Source organism: Gallus gallus, chromosome 1 (genome assembly GCF_016699485.2).
Source record: "Gallus gallus isolate bGalGal1 chromosome 1, bGalGal1.mat.broiler.GRCg7b, whole genome shotgun sequence".
In the NCBI taxonomy this organism is placed as follows: Eukaryota; Metazoa; Chordata; class Aves; order Galliformes; family Phasianidae; genus Gallus; species Gallus gallus.
Window position 1 is genome coordinate 51,747,815 of NC_052532.1, and position 21,655 is coordinate 51,769,469.

General features: G+C 50.9%; 2 protein-coding genes and 1 non-coding gene across 5 annotated transcripts; all 3 read left to right on the forward strand.

The window, feature by feature from the left end:
* Window positions 1-3,584: 3,584 nt before the first annotated feature.
* EIF3D (eukaryotic translation initiation factor 3 subunit D) lies at window positions 3,585-10,968 on the forward strand. Of its 2 annotated transcripts, none has more exons than XM_001234642.7 (15): window positions 3,585-3,699; window positions 3,930-4,063; window positions 4,517-4,562; window positions 4,950-5,086; window positions 5,187-5,272; window positions 5,762-5,834; window positions 5,971-6,086; window positions 6,286-6,418; window positions 7,006-7,153; window positions 7,413-7,543; window positions 8,034-8,119; window positions 8,301-8,430; window positions 8,887-9,029; window positions 9,985-10,265; window positions 10,859-10,968. In XM_001234642.7, the coding sequence occupies exons 2-15, from the start codon at window positions 3,941-3,943 to the stop codon at window positions 10,870-10,872; spliced, it is 1,647 nt and encodes a 548-aa protein (XP_001234643.2). In that variant the 5' UTR covers window positions 3,585-3,699; window positions 3,930-3,940; the 3' UTR covers window positions 10,873-10,968. The 2 variants fall into 2 exon arrangements, with proteins under 2 accessions (XP_001234643.2, XP_004937833.1); XM_004937776.5 differs by having other exon boundaries at window positions 5,974-6,086.
* Window positions 10,969-11,122: 154 nt separating this feature from the next.
* FOXRED2 (FAD dependent oxidoreductase domain containing 2) lies at window positions 11,123-21,525 on the forward strand. 2 transcript variants are annotated; one of them, XM_001234651.7, is made up of 9 exons: window positions 11,123-11,238; window positions 11,481-12,005; window positions 13,523-13,774; window positions 14,447-14,716; window positions 15,458-15,624; window positions 16,271-16,436; window positions 16,933-17,174; window positions 18,040-18,210; window positions 19,277-21,525. In XM_001234651.7, the coding sequence occupies exons 2-9, from the start codon at window positions 11,497-11,499 to the stop codon at window positions 19,540-19,542; spliced, it is 2,043 nt and encodes a 680-aa protein (XP_001234652.1). In that variant the 5' UTR covers window positions 11,123-11,238; window positions 11,481-11,496; the 3' UTR covers window positions 19,543-21,525. The 2 variants fall into 2 exon arrangements, with proteins under 2 accessions (XP_001234652.1, XP_004937834.1); XM_004937777.5 differs by having other exon boundaries at window positions 11,484-12,005.
* A 43-nt stretch (window positions 21,526-21,568) lies between these two features.
* Window positions 21,569-21,651, forward strand: MIR1742 (microRNA 1742). Its single transcript, NR_035240.1, has one exon. It is a non-coding gene; the product is annotated as a microRNA 1742 (primary transcript).
* The last annotated feature ends 4 nt before the right edge of the window (window positions 21,652-21,655 follow it).

The window sequence follows — 21,655 nt, forward strand, 5'->3', positions numbered from 1 at the left end:
GCTGCATTCTGCTCCCCAAGCCCAATCCTGCACAGCATCCAAGCACCCGGCTCCCAAAGAGGACCCTTCCCGGGGTCACAAACAGGACCACGGTGTAGCAGGGATTTGCAGCTTGCTCTGTGCAGCGCCAGGCTCCTACCCCAGCCCCTGCACCAGCCCTCCCCGCCTCCAGCAGGCACGGAGCCAGCAGGGACGCTGCCGGCACCAGCTGCTCTCATTGAGCTTTGCAGAATAAACTCGTGGAATTAGCCTGTTGGCTGCCGGGATAAAATCCAGCGCTGAATGCAGATCAAAGGAGACAATCTTCCCAACAGCTTTGCTTTGGAAAGGGCAGCGTTCAGCAGCTGAGGATGGAGTGCGATGCACGTTGCGTCTTTGATGGTGCATGTGCTCCAAGCCCTGATGCTCAGAGCTAGGGGTGCCTTGGGACAGATCCAACACTGGCGACAGAAATGGCCAAAGCCAGGCAAGAGGCAGAGCTAGAACAGATAATTTTGGGGTGAAGCCTAAATTCCAGCAAGCTCTGCCCAAGCCTTTTCATAGCAGCATGAAAGGAGCGAGCGATGCAGGGCAAGGCTCTGAGCCCAGAGCAGAAGCAATACGGTTTCTAAAGGCAGGGAAGCCTGCTCTTGTCAGGTTTCAGTCCACCTTCACAGGTAATGCAGTCTGACCCAGCAGATGTGGGAAGCACTCGGCATGGGTGGAGCAAGTAGACGGAGGAAGCTTCGCACTGAAAGCACAATCCCCAACCAGGAATGAACTCAGCACACTCCCTGCTCGGACCTTCCCAGCACACACAGCAACTCTGCCAGGTGTCACCTGCTCCCAGCCCCAGCGGGCTGCACAGGCAGCAAACTGAAAACCAGATTCATGGCATGGGGAGTTGCTCGGTGGCTGTTTCTTTTTTCCAGGAAAAAAAAAACGTAGCAGCAAAGCACCTGGCCTCAGAAAGCAGCAGGAGGAGGCAGATAGAAGCACAATGGGAAGGATGGGACGGGAAAAGGAATGCCAGGGAGGAAGGAGGGCTTCCCAGGCTGTGGACACAGAGAGAGCTATGGAAACCATGAGCCTCCAGTGCAGCTGAACAAGCAGGCAGCTGCTGCACACACCGATGGTGAGAAGCCAGGAGCCAGCAGTGAGCTTTGCTGCTCCAAATACAAAGACTTCAGAAAAAGAGTCTGAGCTGAGAGGTGTGGAAACGTTGGGCTTCTCAGTTTGAGGAAGGTGTCAGGGCTGATGACTTTTCTTTGGGCTTGCCAAGGAGCTCAGGACAGTGGGAACTAAATATATGGTACAGGCATACTGTGTGTTCATTGCTCAGTTAGAAAAAGAAACAACCGGCTATTTTTGATGTGTTTGTTGTAAGAATCAAGCAAGGAACTACCTGTTTAATGTGAACATTAGTCTTCCACTGCTCGACTGCCTTTTGGAGTAAAAAGATGGTCATGCAAGAAGGAAAGCAAACTGCCCGAGCTGCATACTGCATTCACTCAGAAGGATAAGCCTGCAGTGCTGCATGGAGCTCTGGGCGAAGCCCTGAGCTGCTGTGGGAGGTGGATGCCTCAGAGGGAGGGTGCCGGGTGATGGCTGCAAAGGCTTTGGACTGGAGCAGCCACAGTGCTAGAACAAAACCCCTCTTTTATGGATCTGCAAACACCACCATAGATCCCAGAAATGCAGAAGCAGAAGACAAGAATGCAGAACCAGATGGAAGCAATTTATCCTGGCTGTTTCATAAGCATCTTCCAGGGAAAAGTGATTAGCCTTATTAACTGATTAATTAACTGATTAACTGAAATTATGGATCACAGATCAAGTGATTGCAAGCGAGTGTATTTTGAGCAAAGTCAGCACTTTTCTGGGACACTGCGTGTCTCACGTGCTGTTAATGACAGCCGACGGCCGGATGGCAAATCATCTGCAGAAATGGTGCTGGAGCTGACAGCAGCACAGCCCTGACTGCAGCCCAGGACAGGAGGGGAGAGGGGCAGGGTCTGGTGCTAAATAAGAGTGAGTCAAAGCCACTCCGTCCCCTGTTCCAGTAGATCCCGCTTCAATGGGGGAACAAATCTCACCTTCCTCAAGGCTGGATTTTTCTTACAGCTGAAGCTTTTCCTCTTGATAAGAAACTGGTAGGTTATGCTGTGCCCAAAGGGGTATTTGTTCTGCGCTGGTCGTTCCCTGTGCTTCTTTTCCCCCCTGAACCACACTTACACCCAGCTCCATTCCCAGGCAAGGCAGCCTGAGGGGCTGGGCCCGAAGTGCAAGCACTCTTCAGCAGGCAGCAGCAGCGCTACACTTGCCTTTCAGCACCTCACACAGGACTGTAAGGGAACAGGCAAGCGAGGGAGATGCAGAGTTAAGGTTTATCAGCCTACTTGTTTTCTCTTCATTCGTTCGTTCTCTACTCCCGTTTTCTCTTTGGGACCTTCCTGCTCCTTTTACGTCTCCTAAGCAGGACTTGAATGTAGCTGTGCTCAGGTTGAGTCTTTGGTATCCAGGGCTGTTCCAGCACTGACGTTTGTCACCACAAAGGCTGTTTACCTGAGAGAGTTACAAATGGTATTTTATAAACCGCGTTTCTGTAAGTGGATTTTTCTTTTTGCTAGCAGGGAAAACTGCTTTAATAATCCAGCTTCTGATTAATGGCGCGGCCTCCTGGCAAAGCAGACTGTCTTGGTAATTTCTCGAGGAGGATTTAAACGCAGTAAATAAAGGAGGAAATGCACACTGCTCTGCCTGGAAAATATTGATCTGGGCTCTGAGGTGAGAGATACCCAGGGAAATTCTGCAAACAGCTGCGAGCTGCAGGCTTCTCTAAACTGGATGTTGCTCTTCTGAAGGGAGGGGACAATTCTGGGCTCTGTGATATGTGAACGTCTGAGATTTGCTGCTGGGTTTTTACCTTTTTCCCCTTGCAATGTGGGGAGAAATACTCTCCCAGGGAACTGGGGTTGTTCAGTCTGAGGAGCTCAGGGGAGACCTCATCACTCTCTACAATGACCTGAAAGGAGGCTGTGGTGAGGTGAGGGTCGGCCTCTGCTCCCAGGTAACAGTGATAGGGTGAGAGGGAGTGGCCTCAAGTAGCACCAGGGGACTTTCAGGATGGATATTAGGAAACACTTATTCTCAGTAAGAGCGGTGCTGCAGTGGCAGAGGCTGCACAGGGGAGGTGGTGGAGTCACCATCCCTGGAGGTGTTCCAGAGCCGTGTGGATGTGGCACTGAGGACGTGGTCAGTGGGCACGGTGGGGGCGGGCTGGTGGCTGGACCAGGTCACCTCAGAGGTCTGTCCCAACCTTAATGACCCTATGTGAGGCACACACTGCATTTAGTGCCCTGCTCACGGCCTCCTCATAGGGCTGTAGGGTCGAACCCACAGCCCACATCCCCTGCCACCAGGGCAAGGAAGCGCTTTGGGGACAACACAGATCACCACTGCTATCCACGCCCCCTGCAGTTCGATGGCGGCGGTGACGTCAGCGAGGCGCACTGCGCCTGCTGGGAGATCCGCGCTTTACGGCAGTCGTGTCCCACTCCTCGCGCCTTCTCTTTTACGACAGTGGCGCTCGGCGGCGCACCGTCGCGCAGTGTTGACGTCATAAGGCCGGGACGGGGCTGCGCGCGGCCTTTCCTCGCCGGCCACCGCCGCCGTCGCTGCCGTATCCGTCGTCATCGGGGCCGTAACGTGGCCGCGCAGGTGAGGGGACGCCGTGGCCGCCCCGTCGCGCTCCGCCGCCCTACCGGGACCGGCCTGCGGGCAGCACGACCCCCGGCCCCGCCCCGGCATCACCGCTGGTTCCGGTGGGGCCGGGCCGGGGCCCCCGCCATCCTCCGCCCGCACCGGGTTTCCTCCGTGCCCTTTCCCTCCCCCTCGCGGTGGCGCCGAGCGGGCGGGTGCTGAGGGAACGTTCTGCTTCCTCCCCGCAGAGCCGTGAGCCATGGCGAAGTTTGTGACCCCCGTGATCCAGGACAATCCCTCGGGCTGGGGCCCGTGCGCCGTGCCCGAGCAGTTCAAGGATATGCCCTACCAGCCCTTCAGCAAGGGAGACCGCCTGGGCAAGGTACTGCGGTGTGCTGCTGCTGAGTGAACCCCTGTGCCTCCCCAGCGAGCTACAAGAGCGGAGAGCTGGATGAGATGTTAGGAGGTGGCTCTTCATTCAAGAGGGCGGTGAGGCACTGGCACAGCTGCCCAGAGAGCTGTGGGTGCCCCATAACCTGGAGGCTTTAAAGGCCAGGTTGGATGGGGCCCTGGGCAGCCTGAGCTGGTGGGGGGCAGCCCTGCCCGTGGCAGGATTTAGGTAACGTTTAAGATTCCTTCCAACCTGAGCCATTCTGAGATATGACGTTATATGGTTCTCAAGCACCTTGTCGATTGTGAGCTTTCTGTGAGGCTCGCTTACAGAGGTGGGAATTGAGGATAATACAGCAGTCCCCTGTTTTGCCTTTTGAGACCCTACTGGGGGGAAACATCACGTTAACGCCCGCTTATTTTGACTGTTTATGCTTGTCCTTAGGTGGCGGATTGGACAGGAGCCACGTACCAGGATAAGAGATATACAAGTACGTGTTGTCTGATGGCTGTTCCTGCCACTTATTTTGTGCAGAATTTTCTTCAATCGTCATACCTGCTTTCATGTTTCACACTGGCTCTACCGGCTGCCTGCACGCCTCAGCACAGGAGGCTTCTTAATTTCAGAAGTGTGTCTCACCACTTGGAGAGCTGCGTGGGGCTCTCCCTGTCCTTAGGGTTTCCTTGTGGGTTTGTACTGTGTGCTGACTGGTGCTTCTCTGGGAGGTTCAGAGCAGGGAGGAAACACAGCATTCTAATGCAGGAGTCCTAGTTGGTGCATTAGACTTCAGCGAAGGCTATTGGGGAGAATCTGGGGGAGCGGAGTGTCCTATTTTTGTTTCCAAGGTTCATAGCAAGGTGATGTATTTCATTTCCAGACAAGTACTCATCACAGTTTGGTGGTGGAAGTCAATATGCGTATTTCCACGAGGAGGATGAGACCAGCTTCCAGCTGGTGGATACAGCACGGACACAGAAAACTGCATACCAGAGGAATCGCATGCGATTTGCACAGGTAACGTTTATTCTCAGAAACAGGCTCAAAAGAGAGATTGAATGACACAGAATTACTTTGCCACTAAATTATTCCTTTCTTCTTTGCTGCGCTTCCACAGAGGAACCTTCGGAGGGACAAGGACCGCCGGAACATGCTGCAGTTCAGCATGCAGACACTGCCAAAGAGTGCCAAGCAGAAAGAGAGGTGCGGGCTTCACATACAAGCATTCTGCACTTGTTTCTGGAGCGTGTGAACATACTGTTGATAAATAATTCAAGTTACTGTAACAGAATCCACCAGAGCTCCTAGCAAAGCATTTCAGGATATCATAAGTTTTGCTGCTGTGTCTAGTAGTTACAAGCATGGATTTCAAGCAGCTATTTAAGAATTTAGGAGAAATTTTGAGTCAAGTTTAGGAGGTAAGCGTGGCAATTTAAAGCAGGATGTACTCTTTCTGAAAACTGTGTTGTAGGCATGAAGGATAAAAAACATTTAAAGGGTGTTCAGAGCAAAGAACAAAGTTCTTAATGCTTCAGGTGTTTTGATAACAGAACTCTCAGCAACCGTTTCAGTGGCTTGGCGCCTGAAAGTGTTGTTCCTCTGGTGATTATTTGGAAGCTTATGAGCCATCGTGGCAGGGAGCTTCTTGTGTCAGGAACTTCTTGTAATGGCTTGTCACGTTTGTCACTGTAGGGATCGTTTGCGTCTCCAGAAGAAGTTTCAGAAGCAGTTTGGAGTGAGGCAGAAGTGGGACCAGAAGTCACAGGTAAACTAGCCAGCTTTCTGACCTTAGTGGTGGCTTAGTTTTTCTGGCTGTGCTCACGAGGCAGCTTCTCTTGCACGAATCCTGATGTGCTATGTATGTTTCTCTCTCTTTACCCGTTTCACCTCTGGCTGCGCAGCAGAAGCCTCGTGACTCCTCTGTGGAAGTTCGCAGTGACTGGGAGGTGAAAGAAGAGATGGATTTCCCACGACTGATGAAGATGCGCTACCTGGAGGTGTCAGAGCCACAGGACATGTAAGTTCCTAAAACAGTTTCCTGAATAGACAATTTCTGGACAGCAGGAGAGCAAGGGGTCTCTTGGCTTGGTCCCAGTGTTCCTAGCGAGGTATCCAATGCCAGGAGTGGTAGAACACCCAACCATTCCCTCAGTCCTTTGTGGTTTGTCAGTGAAGGTATTTATTTGACCAAGCTGATCCTCCCTTTCTCTCCATAGAGAGTGCTGTGGAGCCCTAGAATACTATGACAAAGCCTTTGACCGCATTACAACGAGGAATGAGAAGCTGCTGAGGAGCATTAAGCGCATCTTCCATACGGTCACTACTACTGATGACCCAGTTATCCGAAAGGTATGTTCACTGGTTTGCCAAATCCAAGAGTGTGCTTTTCCTTGCGTGCTGTGGTTTCAGACCTGTCACAGTCAGACTAAGGATAAACAGGAAAAATCCACATCTCTCAGTTTACAGAGGGGAAACAAAATATTACCTTGGTATTTTCCTGAGACCTAAGGCAAGGCTAGGTCAAGGCAAAACTGGGAATACTGGCCAAGGAAAGGCAAACAAACCACTCCTTGGACAGTGCTGGAAAAGGAACTTCAGTGTTAAAAACCTGCTTCTAGAGTTTTGTGCTTTTGGAGATGAGGAAGGCTCAGAAGCTGCTCTTTATGGCTCTGTCAGCAGTAAGGAACCAAGTCCTCTAACAGCAGATTTGCATTTTGTAGTAGGTTTCTTTTTGCTTGTCTGAGCAGGGGTGAGCCTGGATTGCTAGGTAGTACTCCACACTTGGCATAGCTGTCAGCAGTGCACCCAGCAGTCTGTCTTTTTCAGCATGGAAGAAGAAATTCACAATCTGGTTTGCTAACACTTCTGATCTTGGCTGAGAAAGGAAAGGTATGTCTGTAAGTGCTGCTGAAACATAATGTTTTCTGTATCCATAGCTGGCCAAGACTCAAGGGAATGTGTTTGCCACAGATGCCATCCTGGCCACACTGATGAGTTGCACTCGCTCTGTGTATTCCTGGGACATCATTGTCCAGAGAGTTGGATCCAAGCTCTTCTTTGACAAGAGGGACAATTCAGATTTTGGTGAGGAAAAGTCTTGAAAGAAATCTGTTATTGTTGTTAGTCTCAGTTTTCTGTATGCCTTTGTGTGTTTTCTTTTTTTTTTCAATCTATGTCTCAGTGCCAAGACTGAGACACCTGGAGCAAACTGATTGCTTCAATATGTTGCTAACTGTGAGAGTACTTCCAATACTGATATGCTTCAGCATGGGTGGTAGAGATTCACTGAAGCAGATACAGATTCTCCCCATGTATAACAGCTTGTGACTGGTTTTGTTCTCAGATCTACTGACAGTGAGTGAAACAGCTAATGAACCACCACAGGAAGAGGGCAACTCCTTTAATTCCCCACGCAACCTTGCCATGGAAGCAACTTACATCAACCATAACTTCTCCCAGCAGTGTCTGAGGATGGTAAGGCTGAGCAGTCCTGGGCAGTAGGGTCTGAGTTTTGGAGAGTCTGGAAATGAGACTTTATTCAGGCTTCCTTAATGCAGCTGCTCGGCACACAAGTGTTTAAATTGGTAAAGGTAGTTTGCACTGATGTTACCTCAGCTTGAAACAGGTGGGATTCCTTCTGGTGAGCCATGTGACTCTTTGTATAAAACGACTTTCACCTTTATTTTACAAAGAGGAAGTCCCACTCCTGCTGGTAAAGCGGGCAGGCTTCTGAGTATGTTTATTAAAGCTGAACTGCTAAGAGGAGTAATGATTACAGGGAAATGGTTACCATGGAAAAGAGGATTCGCATCAGTTGTTTTAAGTCTTTTATTGTCTTTTCTGCGTAAGGGAAGTCAGCTGTTGTTGCTGTAAGAGAATAGTCATCCAAGAGGAGAGCTCCAAGTCTTGTTTTGTTCTTTTGCTTGTTTGTTGTATTAATAAGCCTTTCTGTTTCCTTATACAGGGGAAGGAGAAATACAAGTTTCCCAACCCAAACCCCTTTGTGGAGGATGACATGGATAAGAACGAAGTAGCTTCTGTTGCCTACAGGTATGTTGATGTATCTCTTACTCCCAGCTTTGACAAGAGTGCAGGACGTCAGTGTGGTTTGCAGGGAAAAAACAGTCAAAACTGGTGAACGGATAAAGGATGAAAGGGTTTTGCTGAGTACTTGGAAAGGTCTGGCAAAGAACCAGGGTCAGCAGTAACCGGCTGGACTGCGTGTTTGCAGGTACCGAAGGTGGAAGCTGGGAGATGACATTGATCTCATCGTCCGCTGTGAGCATGACGGAGTGATGACAGGAGCTAACGGCGAAGTGTCATTCATCAACATCAAAACTCTGAACGAATGGGATTCCAGGGTGAGGAAGAACAAGATCCCAAAGCTAGCTCTAACTGCTTCACTGCTGCCTGACATGCCAGGTATAGCAGGCAAGATGAGACAAACATCTAGTGGTGTCCCCTGAGTTACTACCTTCCATCAAAGATGCATAGGTTTGGTGGACTAGCAGTGCTATTAAGCCTCACCCAGGCATGAGGTAGTTGGTTTGAACCCTATTCTTGTTCCTAGGTGCTCTGTGCAGTAGCTGGTCTTTATCAGTGCTGCCCTCATTAACCGCCCCTAGCATACTTCCTCTCCTAGCCACTGCTACTGCATTTCTTTCTTTCCCTGTGCAAGGGCTCTCTCTGCAAGTAGAGGTTTGCATTCCCTAGTTACAGTATCATAGTTTAGGTAGAAGAAGCTTCCCTGTGCAATGGCTGAAGAGATAGTTGCTGTTGGCATGTTAAGTTCACCCTGCTTTTGATTCTCCTCTTAGTATTGCAATGGAGTAGACTGGCGCCAGAAGCTTGACTCGCAGAGAGGAGCTGTGATCGCCACAGAGCTGAAAAACAACAGCTACAAATTAGCTCGTTGGACATGTTGTGCACTGCTGGCCGGATCAGAATATCTCAAGCTTGGGTAAGACAGGGTTTTCACACCAAGTATCTTTCAGCTGCATTCTCCGTGATTTAACACAATCTGTATCATAGTGAACTGTTGGTAGAGTCTGGATGATCATAAAATTGCCTCACTGTTTGAGCAGCAGTGGGTAAAGCTTGCAGTGAATGTGCCAGTGGTGACCCAGGCCTTAGCTTTAGCTGCTTCCCCTCAACATCTGATTGATGTGCCCTCCGTTGTGGCTGACCTTGTAAGACCTCATGTGTGTGACAAGCAGGCAGCCCCTGCCATTCCCAGCCTATTTGCTGAAATTGCCAGCAAGGGAAATAAATGCAGTGACCGTGCTACCTGTCAGGAGTTTGATTGAGGTCCTCAGTGCACTATTACTGAGAATTTGAGTGGAGGAGGAGGTATCACCACAGCCCATTTGGAGCTGTCAGTTTAAAACCAATTGAGTCTGTGCCCTGTTATTGATGGCCTGAATGAGCTGCTGTGTGTGCTGCCTTCTGCCAGTCATCCAGTTTTGCAGAAATCCAGACCAGGGTGCCTTTTCTGTGGTTTCTTTGCACAGCACCCACACAGAGCACGTGTCATCTTATCTGTAAATGAAAATAATAGCTGGGGGTAACAAAAAGGGCTCAATTCTGGTGGTTCTGCAATTCTATGTTCTGGTTTTGGGTATGAGATACTTGAAGTCTAGACTCCCAAGTAATCATGCAACTGTTTAGTTTTCATCTGTGGCACTAATTCTTCTGTACTGCTCTGTCAGATCTGGGATAGTGGGAGGATTCCAGCTGTGTTACTGACGGCAGCAGCTTGTGGCCAGGAGATCCTCTTAGCTTTCAGTGTTGGAGAGTTGGGATGGTTCTCCCTTCTCAGAAAACAAAAGCAAACCACTCATGCTGGGTTTTTTTGATGTCGCTTTGGTGGCTGAAATTAATCCCCTGCTGCTCCTCCCTTCCTTCTTGCCCACCAGTTACGTGTCCCGTTACCATGTGAAGGACTCTGCCCGCCATGTGATTCTGGGCACGCAGCAGTTTAAGCCCAACGAGTTTGCCAGCCAGATCAACCTGAGCATAGAGAATGCCTGGGGCATCTTGCGCTGCGTCATCGACATCTGCATGAAGCTGGATGAGGGGAAGTACCTCATCCTCAAAGACCCCAACAAACAGGTGATCCGAATCTACAGCTTGCCTGATGGCACCTTCAGCTCAGATGAGGATGAGGAGGATGAAGAGGAGGAGGAGGAAGAGGAAGGTTTGTAGTATACTCAGGGGTTTGTGCTTTTAAATGATCTGGATGAAAGGGGGAACGTAGCGTAAGGCTGAGAGCCAGCGGGGTGGAATGACTGAAGGAATGGGGCTGGGGAAGGTGCAGCCCCGAGGATGCTGTAGTATGTGGTGGGAAAAGGGTGTGGAGAAGAGTTGGGATGTTGAACGGGAAGAAAAAAGCCGGGACCAAGAAGTGAGGTTGTGCCTTTACACGTGGACAGGGAGGGAGGGCTGGGAGTGTGACAGAGGGATGGGCCCAGAGCACAGGAAAAGAAGCTTGCCGAGTTAGCTATGTTCAGCCTGACCAGCACTGGAATTCATGCTGATCACTTTCAGACAACTGCAGGCCTGGAGTTCTTCTGGATAGGGATTTTATTTGTAGTAAAAAAAAAACAGTTTTAGCAACGGTGACTATAATATGTGACATGACAGCTCTGGCAGCAGTGGAGCACAGACTGCCCACTTTTGCTGCCCAGAGCCTCCCCGGAGCGCAGGGAGGGGCAGCGGTCCTGTTTTAATTAGGGTGGGATGTGGCTTTTTCCTCCTGCCGCAGCGGCCCCCCTCTGCTTTCTCTTGCAGAAGAAGAGAGCTGAGCGCCAGGGACTGCGACTGGGCACCTCCCTGCACCGGGATCCGCTGGAAATGGCCGGCTGGGCTATGAAGCCGGAATAAAGTGGCTTTTCTCTGCACGGCTGTTCTGCGAGTGCTGTGTGGGGCAGGGCGAGCAGCGCGGGAGGAGGGGGGAGGGGGGCTGACCACGTGGTAGTAAGAGCGGCTGGCGGTGTGCCTGCTCCTTTAAGGCCCGCCCCGGCCACGTGGTCCGGCGCGGAGGCGGTGTCACGTGACGCGGCGCGGGGTTGTGGCGGGCCTGAGCGCCCGCCCGCAGCTTCCCTTCCCCTGCGCGGGCGTGCGTGCGCGGCGGCGCGTGAAGAGCGGCGCGGGCCGAGTCCATGGTGCAGGTGCGGCTGCGGGCGGGACGCGGCCAGGTGCGGCGCGCCTCGCGAGCGGCAGCCACGCCCCGCACGCCATTGGGTGAGGGTGGGGCGGATGGGTGAGGAGAAAAGGGTCCCGATTGGCCGGCGGCCGGCGTGGGCGTGTCCTAATTGGCAGGGGCGGGGTCGGCCCGCGCCGGGCGCTGAGGGGCGGCGGTGCTGCCATGTTGGCTGCGCTGCCCGCCGCGACGCTCCCGCTCCTCTGCCAGCAGCCGCCACCCTGCCATGGCCCGCGGCCTCTTCCTGCGCCTCGTCCTCAGCGCCCTGTGTGCGGCCGGCGCCGCCGCCTTCCTTTACCACGACTACTGCGTGCTAGGAGCCGGCCCTGCCGGCCTGCAGGCCGCCTACTTCTTGCAGCGGGCCGGCCGCGACTACGTGGTCTTCGAGCGCAGCCACGCGCCCGGCAGCTTCTTCGCCATCTACCCCCGGCACCGCAAGCTGATCAGCATCAACAAGCGGCACACGGGCAAATCCAACAGCGAGTTCAACCTGCGGCACGACTGGAACTCGCTCCTCAGCCACGAGCCCCGCCTGCTGTTCCGCCGCTACTCGCGGCAGTTCTTCCCCCACGCCGACGCCATGGTGCGCTACCTGGAGGACTTCGCCGCCATGTTAGGGCTGCGCATCCGCTACGACACCGCCATCGTTCACGTCACGCTGGAGAAGGACCCGCGGGCGTGGAACGGGCACTACTTCGTGCTGAGCGACCAGAATAGGCAGAGCTACAAGTGCAGGTAATGGGTACGCAGCTCACCACGCGGCCTTTCCCTTGTGGAGTAATCAAAGGTGGTTTTGTCCGAGCCCCCTGCCCTCAAAGCAGGGCCGGCAGCTTCAGGTTGCTCACAGCCTGCTTGAGCGCCTACTGAAGTAGGGATTTTGCAGCCTGGCCCAGGGCGGGACCACCCCACAGTGAGCGGGGTGCTGGGGAGAAGTAGCAGCTCCTGGCAGGATGGTGCCTCTCGCAGTGATGCTTCACATCAGGCACCTGAGGGGCCAGCAGATCAGGCACAGAAGGGTCGACACGTAAGGTGGTGCGGATTGTTTTCACCTCAGTTAATCCACACACGTTTAGAAAAAGCTGAGTTGAAAAGCGTGCCCCAGCTCATTGAGGCCCCTGCTTAGCTCAGAAGCAGCAGGATGGAGCTGGGGAGCAGAGGGGCTGAGGGGGGCCGTGCTGAAAATAGGTGATCTCAGGGTCCTTTCAACCCAAGCCACGCAGTCTCTGATGTTCAATTCCGTTTTTGGCATCCTCCAAAGCGGGTGTGGTGATGAGTTGATGGTTGGACTAGTTGATCTTCGAGGTCTTTTCCAACCTTAATGATTCTGTGATTTTAAGTCCCAGTGAAGCCTATAAGCAGGATAGACCCCTGAATGCCCCTTGTCATGCTCAAACGCACATCCCACACTGCTACTCAACCATGTTCTTAAAAACCCTCTTGGAGTTACTCATGTGAACATATGGAGTGTATTTCTCAGCTCTCTTGGGAGCTTCAGATCTACGACAGCCGGTCACACTGACTGTCACTTGAATGTGCGCTGGCTGGCAGTCTTGGAGGGGGCAGAACACAGCGTGGGACACCCACGCACCATCAGCGAGTTACTCTCAGGAGCTGTGTGAGCAGACACTGCCTCTCGGTTCTGCTGCTTGCTGCTTCCTTATCAACTGCAGTAATTTCCTTGGGCAAGCGTTCTTATGGAGATCTATGAAAACACTGCTGTGTTTACGTTTAGCGTTAACAATTACTATTGTTGCAAGTCCTATTCATATAAATATGATAGCATTTTAAAATACTGAAACTATTTTCCATCCCTCTTGAAAATGGCTTTTGTTCCATTGCATGAGAAGTCAGAACGCATTTTAAATCAAAGTAATTTTTATGCAGCTTATCATCCACCTGTGAAACATGTTAGTATTACAGCAGGTGTTGTAGTGCTGCACATCCACAAATGACTGAAGGTTAGGAAATAAGTGGAGCTTGTAAGTATGCTGCCCACACTGACTTTTGCTACACGTAATGCCATTAGGAGCCCTCCTCATCACTGTGATGACAGGAAGGGTAGGAGCAAGTCATTAGGTGAAGCCAGGGAGAAGTTTTTATTGAAACTGGAATGTTTGCAGCACCAGTCAACCTGGTCAGCTGTTGGACTGTGGCTGGAGAGGGCACTTTCACTGCGTTAGGAGCAATGAGATGCGAAGACAGTCTGATTCCTGAAATTCTTGTATTCCCTAATGCTTTCCCTCTTTTTGCAGCTGTTTGTTGGTTGCCACTGGCACGTGGGTCCCCAACGTGGTAAACTTCCCTGGCTCGGAGTATGTTGAGGGTTATGAGACGGTGTCTACCAACCCGGAGGATTTTGCTGGTCAAACCGTGCTGATCCTGGGCCGAGGGAACTCAGCCTTTGAGACAGCAGAGAACATTCTGGGTGTCACAAATTTCATACACATGGTGAGCCGGTCCCGCGTGCGCCTCTCCTGGGCTACCCATTACGTCGGGGATCTGAGGTAGGAAACTGTTCTTCCTAATGCAGCTGGAGCAAAAACAAGTGAGAGTCACTGCTTGCTCAGGAGACCAGCCACACCGGAGGGGAAGGAAACATGAGTACTTTTACCTTTAGGTCCTTGGTTTATAGTAGCCCAGGTTGCAGCTGCTCAGTAGTATGAAACAGGAAGATGTTCCCATGGATTCTGTATCGTGAAAAAGTGCTGGCTCCTGAGTTGGTCCCTTGCTTGCAATCAAGGAAGTGAGTTCAGAGGTTGACTGTTTCACGCAAGGGCAGCACACTGATCAGAGTGAGCCTGGGGGTCAGAGACCCACGTGTGGTTAATTGTTCTGCTGCAGACTTCCTAGCTGATTGTCCGCATGCTGTGTACACCCTGTGTGCCTGTCTGTCTTTCAGCGAGGCTAATAGCACTGCTGTACACAGCAGGAATGCAGTGAGAATTAAGGCATTAATGAGTGTTCAGGAACAGGGCCAGAGGAGACAGAGCTCCTCTCTCATTTGTACAAGGCACACTAGGGAGCGTGCTGACAGCTCACAGGAGTGGTAGTGATCTGCGCTGTGTCACCAAAGCCCTGAGGCACACCTGGTAAGCTTGTCCCATTTCCAGGAGCTGAGACCAAAGCCTGGATCCGACTGTGCCCATTAGCCTTTCTTCCTTCCCTTTTCTTTGCAGAGCAATTAACAATGGTCTACTGGATACCTACCAGCTGAAATCTCTGGATGGACTTCTGGAAGGTGACCTGGAAGATCTAGCTATTGTCAAGGACAAAAAAGGGAAACTGCACATCACGCTTCGGTTCTACCTGGAGAACAGGAACACCAGCGCAGGCATCGATGGGATCACCCTCCCACAGGATGAGCTGGATAACTTTGCTACCCGTGCACCTTACGACCGTGTCATCCGCTGTCTGGGCTGGAAGTTTGACTTCTCTATCTACAACAGGTGAGGCAGAACCAGTGTCTAGGGAAGAATATATTTATAGCAAGAGACTGACGGACCAGGGCAAGGAGGAGGGGAAGGCCAGGTAGGATGATCACAGCTCTTCTGCTGGTAGCACTGCCCAGGCCTTCATGTGCTCCAGGTTACCTGGTGCTGCGTAGTCCTGTGTTTGCCCTGCAACTGTGTTTGTGTCCCAGTAGGAATGCGTGTGCTGCTGCCCTCTGACCGACAGGCTGTAGGGATGAGCAAATGGCAGTGCTGGGTCTTGGATGTTGCAGGAAAAGTTTGTGTCTTTATAGTTCAATAGGTGGACCTGCCAAATTGAGAGAAGGTAGCATTCTTTCAAGTGAGGATGGCACAAATGCAGATTGCTACAGAAAGGTTTTATCTGCCTTTTTTTTTTTTTCCTCCTGAAGATGCAGTTTTTGTTCCACCTTTGTATCCTAATATATTCTTCAGCTTGAAATGGTGTTGTTAACTTCACTATCTCCTGGAGTTCATTGCCAGTGGTTCATGCTGGTATTTGGTGGTGGCCACAGCTACCTTGAGTGGAATGCCCTTCTCTTCTGGAAGATCCTTGCTGACCTTATGCTCTTGGGAAAGTAGTGACTTCCACTGAAGGCAGCAAGGACATGGAGCAGTGTCTTGCCGTGGCTGCCATGTAATATATGCCTTATCAGAAACCCTCTTTCTTTTTCCACCCCTGCTCTTCCTGACAGCCTGCTCTTCTGTTTCGCACATCAGATCCCTTAGAATGATGCCAGGAAGAGGGAATAAAAGCAAATATCCTCAGATCAAACCCAGTTACGAGTCCAGAGGCACTCGGGGGCTCTTTGTTCTTGGCACTGCTAGCCACTCTGTTGACTTCAGGAAATCCGCTGGGGGTTTCATCCATGGCTTCCGGTACACAAGTGAGTACTGGGGCTTAGAGAAAGGGCAGGGACTGGGGTTCAGTGCTCCCTTCCAAGGAACAATTCATAGCTTAGTGCTAGAAAAGGATGACCCTTCATCTTGTGCTGGCAGAAAGAATAACAAAACATAGCCAAGATGCAGCTGCATAGTCTGAAGGGGAGGAGAGGCCATGGAAAGTGCCTTGGGGTCATATCTGAAGTCTTTGCTTGTCTGTCTTTGTTTTGTCTTGTGTCTCTCTGGCCCGCCGTCTCTTATTTATGTAACAATAAATTTCTGCCTGCCAGATGCTCTGCCTCATGGCAGGCTGTGGGTGAGAGGTCTGTGCTGCGGTGTTAAAACCCAGCAGCTTTCAGCAGCAGGGAGAATTTCTGTTTGTGTGTGCATCCATCCTTATCATTATAGAGCTGCTCAGAAGTAATGAAATACCCCAGGGACCCCTTGCCCCCTCACCAGCCACTCAGCATCACATCAGCTTTCTGAGGGCATCTCCACTGCAGCTAGTAGCGATCTGGGTGGGATGAGCTGTTAAGCTTCTTTATCGTGGCCTGCCAGGATCTGTGTGCAGCAGAGCAATCGGATTTTTTTGTTCAAGTGTGCAAGGCTGGATTTTTAAATAAGCTGTCTTTGTTTCTCTCAATGTCTCAGCTCGTGCAGTCCACCGCCTATTGGAAAACCGTCACCATGGTGTCCCCTGGCCATCCGCAGTCTACCCTATTACACAGCTGACCAACTCCATCATCAAGCGGGTGAACGAGGCCTCAGGCCTCTACCAGATGTTCAGTGTCCTGGCTGACATCATACTGCTGAGAGAGTGAGTGAGTGAGCAATTATTCCCAGCACTGCGCTCCACTGTTTCATTTCTTTTTCTACACTGTCACTGCCTTTGGTGGCGCCACAAAAATTGCTGTATTGCTGCCGTTGATGTCACACAGGCAGACACCTCAAAACCTGTACTGCTGCCATGACTGGTGCTGGTGTCCCCAGTTCTGCAAATTCATTCCTCTTAAAAGTCTGAGACGATCCAGACCTTCCTGCTAGGCTCAGAGGTTTTGTTGTCCCTAGGGTAAAACTTTCCTTGGGCACTGTTAATAGAGGAATCTGAGAGTCTGTGAGTAGATTGAAGTCTTGTAACAGTATACGCAGCCTTTGTAAGCTCTGCATCAAGCCCAGCCCAGATCTGTAGTGACTGAAAATGATAACTATCTGATGGCTCTTTGGCTTTAGCCTCAATCTGCTGAGGGAGTGTTGGATCCCAGGTGGCTTTTCTCTGGCAGAAAGGTCTTAACGGTTGTGGTTGCTATTCGTAGGAATGCCACAGCATTTGAATACCTGGAAGAATACCCAGTTGGAATCTTGGCTGAGCTGGAAACACAGACGGGGAGAAAAGCTCCCGCTGGGCTGTTTGTTGTCATCATGGAGTACGGGAGGAATTTCTCAGGCGATGACAAGGATGTCTTCTACTACAACCGAGCTGTGGGAGAGGCACAGCATGCCTGGCAGTCCAACTTTTTGCACCCTGTTATTTACTACTACAAGCGCCTCCCGACAGGTAAGCTTTCTAGCCTCTCTGTTAATTATCTGATAAGAGCAAAATGGAGAGAGAGGAAGGCAGTTGAGAACCAGAGTGGGTGTGAGGCAAGACTGGAATGTGCTGCAAATCCTTCTCCTCTACTACCTTCACATCCGTCTTGTGAGGCACTTGCTGCCACTGTGTGAGCTGAAGAAAAGAAGCTTCCATTAATCCTGCCAAAATGGGGCAGGTTATACTAGAGACCTCACGTTGGAGAAGACGAATAAACAAGTATGCTGTCTCCAGAGTCGTGAAGCAGCGATGAATGTTGCCTCCCTTTGCAGCCTGCAGTGTGTACATTCTGCAGAGTCCCAGCAGTCAGCGTTGGGCTGTTTTGTGTTCCTGCCAGAGGGAAGCTGCTTTCTGTGGCCCCGTCAGGTCTGAGAGGTCATGTAGTGATTGAGGCAGCCAGAAGCAAACATTTGAAGATGAATGTTTTATCCAGCAAACCCACTCAGAACACGTTTCCTTGGGAAATGCGTGTGCTGAATCTTCATCTCCAGAAGCCTAGTGTCAGGGTCTGGCCTGACTTGCACAGAAAGGAGTGTGATTGGTAGTAGCATTAAAGCTTGAACACAGCTCAGCCTGGCTGGCAGTCTGTACCCGGAGGGAACAGGATTGAAAAGTGAAGTGGCAGGAAATACTGCTGTCAGGGATAAGGGGCAGCTCTGCGGTGGCAGGGCTCTTCAGGACAGAACTAACAGAGGGGATTGTAAATGAAAGTAAGGTAGGGATTAGAAGGTCAGAACAAAAACTGAACAGCTGCTGTGGTTGCTTTCTGCTTTCCAAGCCCTTTTTAATGCAGTTTTGATTTTGAGAGATGCCCTTAATGGTCTCTTGGCAGAGCGTGAGATGAGACTTCATCCCCCAGATTGGCCTCTCCCCCGCCCAGATGCCATCCATCACATCGTGGAGGATTTTCTGACAGACTGGACAGCCCCAAACGCTCACATCCTGCCACTGAGGCGTTTCTTGGAGAACTGCCTCAGCACTGACCTGCGCAATTTCTTTGCAGGTAATTTGAGCCCAGGGTCAAGGATGCAGGAGGAGGAGGGGGGATGTGAGGGATGTGTGACAGGAGAGATCTCTTCTGCAAATAACTGAGATCTCCCTGTGATGCACTGACACTCACAGTCAGTGACACCTTTCCGATGCACTCCCCAGACAGTAGAATCATAGAATGATAGGATGACCTGGGTTGAAAAGGACCACAATGATCATCTAGTTTCAACCCACTGCTATGTGCAGGGTCGCCAACCACCAGACCAGGCTGCCCAGAGCCACATCAGCCTGGCCTTGAATGCTTCCAGGGATGGGGCATCCACAGCCTCCTTGGGCAACCTGTTCCAGTGCGTCACCACCCTCTGAATGAAAAACTTCCTCCTAATATCTAACCTAAACCTCCCCTGTCTCAGTTTAAGACCATTCCCCCTTGTCCTATCACTATCCACCCTCGTAAACAGCTGTAGAAGCAGTAGAAAGTGCCAGTGCTGTATGTTCCCAGATAGCCTTTGCTCTTGCTCACTTCCATGAAAATACTGACCCAACTGCACCCAGATTCATGAATACATGAGATTTGGATCAGTCCCCTTTCTAGCTGTAATTTGTCTTGTTCTTCCATTATCCAGATGTTCCTTTTTGCCATCAGATGCTTGATCTGTTCTCATTTACCACGGGTGGGATTGTTTCCATTAGGGAAATGAGTGAAAAGGGGAGTGCTGGGATATGGGAGCTGGAGAACCTGCCTCCCTTCTTGGTCTGGCAAGCTAATGGGGGAACACCACATGGCACACAGAGAACCAGTTCTCTGGTATGAAGATGATGACAGAGGGCTGAAAACTCAAATCATTTCCTGTCAGTGTAGACTGGAGGTGCCAATCTGCATCTCCTGATACCTGTAGCCTTGAGTCAGTTACTCTGCTGCAATCCTGGGGCAAAGTGCCAGGTGGGAAACTCTAATGTTCCCTTATCCTTTCTGCCTTCTGTTTTAAGTGTCTTCGAGAGCTTATGTGTATTGTTCTCTGTGTGGTTTCTCTGGTTAATCTGATTTTGTTTTTTTTTTTTAATGTTTTCTCTGGCAGAATCCTGTTTCCTCTTTGCTCTCACACGTCAGAAGCTTCCTCCCTTCTGTCAGCAGGGGTATGCAAGAATGCAAGGGCTTACTGGGAGTGAGAGGCTCCGGCGTCACGCAGTGGAAGCTGGCCTGCTGGAGGATTATGCTGTCACGGACTTCTCAGGTGACAAACTCCCTGACAGCCGCCAAGGGTCCCATGACCAATTGCTGAGAGATCACGTGATACCACTCCGTCCTCTGCACCATCTTGTTAATGCCAAGGATGAATTTTAGAATTTCTCACACCACGTGGAAATCCACAGGTGCTGTTATGACGGTACTGTAACAGAGATCCACGGCGGGATTCTTCCCTCTCCTACACTCCTCTTACATCCCAGCCCCTTCCACTGACCATGAATTGCCAAAGACCCGCTCAGATCTTGCTGTTACAAAGAGGACCGACGTGCTCTGAAGGATAAGTCAGAGCCTGAAATCCAATGATGCTGAGGCTCCTGCTTTGTCCTCACAGAGTTCAGAGTTGCTTGAAGATGGTGTTTGTGTTTATGTAGTAAACCAGTATTTACAGCGACATCCAGGGGTCAAAGAAGGGAGAGTTTAGGAATTCCTGTCACCTGCCTCTTCCAAGGGAACTGGCTTATGTTTTGTTTCAGGCTGGTGCAAGCTTTCTGGTCACTGGATGCTCTGTCTACTTGAAGATTTGTTTGCGTGCTGAATCCTGATGTGGTACTCTTGACAAACTTCGTGGCAGTTTCCCTGCCTTTGAGTGAGGGCAGTCACGGACCTTGAGTGGAGAGATGGTGGGTTTTAGTTGCAGTATGAGTAGGATAATTTGTCACTTCCTGCAGAGCAACTCAGAAGAACATTCCCTCTGCAGGGGTGAATAGCTCACTTAGAACTTCTAGGACAGAGACAGTTACACTGAGCTCGACCCCCCCGTCCTAACATTTTTCTTCTCCCACACCAAAAAGCCTGAAATGTTACCCCTGTGTTTTATAAAGCATGACCAATATTTTTCCTATTTGCACTACATCCCATCAAGAAAGTTTTGGGTGAATCTGGGCGTTGTTAAAATGCTCGTTCTCTTATTTCATTTTATCCCCTCCAGTCATCTTGAAGTGTCACAAGCGTTGGCTGGTTGGTTGTCTGCACTTTACTGCTCCCTTTTTGCCTGCCATGTGCATTTGTCTGTCACCTTCCTGGGGTTCCTTCCAAGGCCTTGGAGTTGCAAAGCAGGAGAAGTTTTGAGTTCAACCTTTACAATATCTGTGTGATTCCTAGGACACAGAGACCGTGAGAGAGAACAGACTTCTATCTCCACGCGCATCTTCCAGTTTCGTAGCACTTGAAAGAATACCCCTTTGTATTTGTGCTTCCTGGATCATAACAGGGCTGTACCGAAAGCTCTCACAATCCTTTGGGTCCAGCTGCTCCAGTGAAACCCCGGCTCCTACCACCTCTGCTTTGTGTTTGCAGAGGCTGGGGAACAGAAGAAGTGGATGAGATGACAAATGAGTTCTTGCTCCTATTTGCGCGTACCGTATTTGCTAGAGGTGCTGCTTCTTAAAGATGCTTGTACCTTACCTGCAGGACAGGAGAAATGATGTTATGCTCAGTTGGTGTTGATCAGCATCAGAAGCTCCTTGCTACGGCCTTAGCACTGTGGGCTGTTTGTTTGGGATCATCCAGGGAAGGATAAGAGGCTGCGGCTGAGCCACGTCGGCTGGCTGTTGCTGGGAGTCCGTTGTGTGCTGTGTATGCTGATGCTCCTGATGTCCTCTGTCGCCTCCCCAAACTCCCACAAGAGATCTGAAGACTGTAAATCCACAGTGAATGTGTTGCCTTAAATTGTGATTCTCCTTAGAAAAGTGACTAAGAGACGTTTCCCCGCTTACTCTTCCAGTGTGCTCCAAATGGCAGAGGCTTTGCTGCCACCTGGCTCTATGGTGCCTGTAGATCCTGAGAAGGGAACGCAGGTCTGTATTGTTCATGCATTGCTGATCAAACACGGCAGCTCTTATTTGCACCCCGCTGCTTTGGAGCTGGCGCAGGAACCCTTTGGAAGGGGCACTGTGGTTGCAGCCACCGGAGAGGAGCAGCCACCAACAGCATTCCATCCTCGCTTGTACAGCTCCGCAGGACTTCGGTGTATGTTGTGTTAAAGTGAGTTACTGCCTGCCGTGCTCTCTCGTCTAACGAACGCGTTTTGTATGGCTATATTCTTCCTACGAAGTTTAAAAAAAGAAGTCATCACGTTAACCTGGTAGACGCGCCGTCATTCGTCGAGCCACGTGCGAAAAGCGCGCTCCCCGGCGAGGGTGGGGCCTGAGCGCTGATTGGCGTTATTCTCCACCAATCGTCGTTCGGGATCCGCCCCTGCGGTGCAACA

Bases quoted from the DNA above. Each gene is read 5' to 3' on its own strand.
- FOXRED2 (XM_001234651.7), top strand. From the start codon at position 11,497: ATGGCCCGCGGCCTCTTCCTGCGCCTCGTCCTCAGCGCCCTGTGTGCG. The intron at 13,775-14,446 runs GTAGGAAACTGT...TTTTCTTTGCAG, and splicing joins CATTACGTCGGGGATCTGAG to AGCAATTAACAATGGTCTAC. The intron at 18,211-19,276 runs GTAATTTGAGCC...TTTCTCTGGCAG, and splicing joins CCTGCGCAATTTCTTTGCAG to AATCCTGTTTCCTCTTTGCT.
- EIF3D (XM_001234642.7), top strand. From the start codon at position 3,941: ATGGCGAAGTTTGTGACCCCCGTGATCCAGGACAATCCCTCGGGCTGG. The intron at 4,563-4,949 runs GTACGTGTTGTC...TTTCATTTCCAG, and splicing joins CCAGGATAAGAGATATACAA to ACAAGTACTCATCACAGTTT. The intron at 5,835-5,970 runs GTAAACTAGCCA...CTGGCTGCGCAG, and splicing joins AGTGGGACCAGAAGTCACAG to CAGAAGCCTCGTGACTCCTC.